This window comes from Primulina huaijiensis, chromosome 1, assembly GCF_012295235.1.
Source record: "Primulina huaijiensis isolate GDHJ02 chromosome 1, ASM1229523v2, whole genome shotgun sequence".
Lineage (NCBI taxonomy): Eukaryota > Viridiplantae > Streptophyta > Magnoliopsida > Lamiales > Gesneriaceae > Primulina > Primulina huaijiensis.
Genome location: NC_133306.1, coordinates 2,930,909 through 2,935,202, shown reverse-complemented (window position 1 = coordinate 2,935,202; position 4,294 = coordinate 2,930,909). Strand labels below are relative to the sequence as shown.

The 4,294-nt window shown below is 33.7% G+C and overlaps 1 protein-coding gene across 1 annotated transcript; it reads right to left on the bottom strand.

Moving 5' to 3' along the window:
- On the bottom strand, nucleotides 1–2,699 carry LOC140976955 (putative late blight resistance protein homolog R1A-3). Its single transcript, XM_073441417.1, has one exon. It carries the CDS (start codon nucleotides 2,671–2,673, stop codon nucleotides 82–84), a length of 2,592 nt encoding a protein of 863 aa, XP_073297518.1. The 5' UTR covers nucleotides 2,674–2,699; the 3' UTR covers nucleotides 1–81.
- Between the last annotated feature and the right edge of the window lie 1,595 nt (nucleotides 2,700–4,294).

Below are 4,294 nucleotides of genomic sequence, written 5' to 3'. Positions count from 1 at the left end.
TTAGTACCAAACCATCATTCTTTCAATTTCTTTTTTCAAGTGCAACCACAATAATTGTTCAAACAAAAAAGTTTATTTATCCTAACGAATAACAAGAACTTCAAAAGAATCATTTCCATTTTCAAGTTGCTGCTCCTGGATTTTCTTTGCCGAATTCACTAGGGATTCTCGACAATACCGTAACTCAATGAGCTGAAGTGAATCTATTTCTCCTATGCCACTAGGAATCTCATCAATCCACCGTACATTACAGAAAATCAAGCTTTCAAGGCATGGGAAGTGCTCTTTTTCAACTTCCCACTTCACCAAGTAATCAAATGTAGATTGAAAATGCTTGAGGCGAAGAAATTGGCCTTCCATTGGCGTCCACTCGGAATCCTCGGTGACTAAAATACCCATCATCTCAAGCATTTGAAGATTTGGGAGCGATCCAATTATGGCCATATTTTCCCAAGGAAAGTTAACCAGCCTTAGAGATAACTGCTTTAGACTGATCGGAAAAGCATAACTCCAAATCCTCAAGTAAGGCACGCTCTGCATTGTGACTCTTAGTACTTCAAGGTTTTGTAGACGGAAAAGATTGTTAAGATTCAAATAATCCCAACGACCATCATAGACAGCAAAAAAAACTTGCAAACTTTTTAAATTCACAAGTTTTTCAATAACCTCTTCAGTAAATCTAAAATTGATCACCGTGCCAAGTGTTTGTATACCAGTCTTGTGAACTATTTCTATGTCAGAGGGGTATGACAAGTGAAATCGTTCGTTCATGAACAAATGCCTTAACTTTGGCATCTCCCAAATTTCGTAGGGTACTTGCAATCGTCCCAAGGAAGATACAAAAGCAATTATAGTCTCGAGATAGGGGAGTCTGGATATTGAGGCCGGAAATCCATGGGGGCAGGATATATCATTTAGAGCAAAAGCAATGTACCTTAAATTGATAAATGTTGAGATTACATCTGAGAAATTCGGCCAGGTTATGTTGGATGCATCCAAGATACTTAGTTGCCTGCAACTTAGATATAATCTTGATTCTGAATTTCTCTTGGAGAAAAGTAGAACTGAACGTGTGCTTGAATCTTGTATTCGCCATTCATGAAAATCCTGTGTGCAATTAATACTTATCCGACGATTTGGATTATGTGCAACATCGTTCCAGGCATTCTTTTTGGATGAGATATAATGAAAAAAACCCTCTTCTTCAGCTTTTGTTATACAAATCTCCCTCAACAGATCATGCATTCCAACAGTTTCAGGTTTCCCATCCCTCCCTTTTTTGTTCACTAAGATCAGATTTTTATTCACAAGATCCTCCAAGTATCGTTCTCCCACGTCTTCCAAGTAGCTAAACTCATGATCACTTGGTTTAAGAAATCCCTCTGCAACCCACAAATTGATAAGCTTGGAAACATAGACTTCCGAGTCTTCTGGAAAAGCTGTGATATAGAGAAAACATGGCTTTAGCCAAAGAGGTAAACGATCATAACTCAAACATATTACCTTTGAGCATTGCAACTCAATTGTCGGTTCCATTGAACTTATATTTTTCGAAATTTTTTCCCTCACTTCTTCTCTCGTGTTGCCTATAGAAATGAGCCCTGCAACCAATACAATCGTGAGCGGAAGTCCCCCACAATTTAATGCAATCTTCTTTCCGATTTCCTCCAGATGGAGAGGACAAGATTCTTGTCCAAATATCATTTCTTGAAGTAGTTTCCAACTTTGATCTTTGTTCAAAAAATCCATTTGGTGGAGTAGATCACTAGAACATCCTGCGTAAATAGCAACATCTGATAGCCTAGTAGTTAACAAGATTCGGCTTCCACTACCATCGTCTGGAAATATCACCCTCAAATCATCCCAAACCTTGGTACTCCATATATCATCAATCACAACGAGATATCGCCTACCCATAAGATGTTGGTACACTAGCGTTTTCAATTTCTCATCACTTTGATCAGATAGTTCCTTTTCGGATTTCTGAAGTAACACTGAAAGCATCTCTCTTCTTTTATACTCTGCAGACACTGTAATCCATGAACAAATGTCGAAGTGTTGAGTACGAAGCAAACCCTCATAAGCTCTTCTAGCTAGAGTCGTCTTCCCGATTCCTCCCATTCCAACAATTGGGATAATTCGGAGCGTAGATGAAGATTCGTACAACCGTTCTTTGATTTTGTTCAAGTCATCATCAAGTCCTACAATAATGTTTCTGGCAGTGGTTTTGAGTGTAGATGGATGGTCAACACGAGAAGAATAAGTTCTGGATCGGACATCTTCTGCCGTGCCGTTATTCATCTTTATCGACTCTTCCAAGATAAAATTGATTCTTTCAAGCGCCATGTTTAGGTCTCGATCCAAGTTCATGACTTTGTCGCAATTAGCCTCTGATGAACTCGAACGACTCTTGTTTTTTGGTATCGAACACATATACGAATCCATGAAATCTTGCGCTTCAAATGAAGCTTTTCTGATTCCATTTCCCACAAGATCAAGTGTTCCGTCACAGCACTTGTCTGAATAATCTTCGAGGAAATTGATGATAAAACTAACATTTTCATGGAGGGAAACAATTCTTTCTTTGTGAAGAGGATCGATATACTTTTCAAGATCCAAAATCTGGCGCAACGATCGAGCAAGGGAAAGAAGCGCGGCATAAACAGCGGCCATGGGAGACAAAGATGGATTGCATGAATCTTGTGTTATGTAATATTTTGTTTACCAACTCTTTATTTAACTAATCATAGTTAGTCAACTATCACAGCTGTCAAGCTAATATCAATGTTATCCATTTCTGATTATTTGTCTCCATAAGTGATTTTATATATAAAATAAAGAGTAGGTGTGAGACGGTATCAGGAATTTTTATCTGTGAGACGGGTCAATTCTATCGATATTCACAATAAAAATTAATACTCTTTGTATAAAAAATAAAATTTTTTCATGGATGACCCAAATAAGATATCTATCTCACAAAATACAACATAAGACCGTCTCACACAAGTTTTTGTCATTAATAAAATAAAATATAGAAAACAAAATAAAGTGTAAATATCAATTTTTTTAGTATTATTTGTTTATATATTATTATCAATTTTTTAATTAACTAATTATTCAGCGCGGGCTATATATATATATATATATTTTTTTTTACAAAAATAAAAATAAAGGCATTATGACAAAAATAAAATTTATGCGAACTCTCCGCTCCAGCTATAAAAGAAATAATAAAATAAAAAAGTGGCCACAATTTTTTAAATCTTAATTTTTAATACTATTCACATTTTCTCCCGATTTTTAGCATTGATACACAGAATATCGGTTCACTTTTTTTTCACAAATTACATAAAAATATTGGAATGTGCAAAATTTTGATTTACCAAAGTTTTTATTAAATCTTGGGGTAGAATTCAAAATATATTAAAATTTAAGATACAAATTTTAAAAAATGTGTGTGTGTGTTTTTTTTTTTTTGTTACAAACTATGTAGGATTAAGTGGTACAACTCCAATAATTTAAATCATACAACAATTCAAGCATCACATATAGACTGAGTAGAGTTAATTATTGAATCTCAACACTTTATTAAATGAAAAGAAATTATGATCACTTATGCGAGATTATTTTATGTTACATTTGAAGTATTTTTTTCTATAGTGTGATAAAATATTTAAGCATTTGATCATCAATATATTTGTTAATAACTAACAAATGATTAATGTTTTTTTATTGCGTATATTATATTTCAGCGATCGGTCTTATAAATGGTATCAAAACTAAAGTCACGCATTTGATTCTTATTGATTACAAGTACTGTAGTGTAATTATTGAAAAATATCGTTAAGATTCAATAATTACATCTGCTTGATAGAAAAGTCAAACGTTTCATGCACCATAATCGATACAAAAAAGTGCAAAAACAGCATCAAATACAAATACAATAAGTTATAAAGATCTAACTTCCAAAAATCACTCAAACAAATCATAGTTGCTACCGTTCAATTTTGGGGGAGTATGTTGCATCGATTTCCTTGAATCAGTTTGTAAACCTTAGAGATTCGTGAGATTTTAAGATATATAAAGAGAATCTTTGACTGAACTTCGTCTGACAATTTATAACCTCTAAAAAATATTTGCTAAAAAAAAGTTTTAGGGAAACTTACATATAAGTTAATTAAAAAAAGTTTGAGATAATTTTTTGTCATCGTTTTTTTTAGATATTACGTTAAATAAAATAAGAGTATATCTGATAGTAATAAATGGTATACCGTAACATTCAAATTCGTTTAGT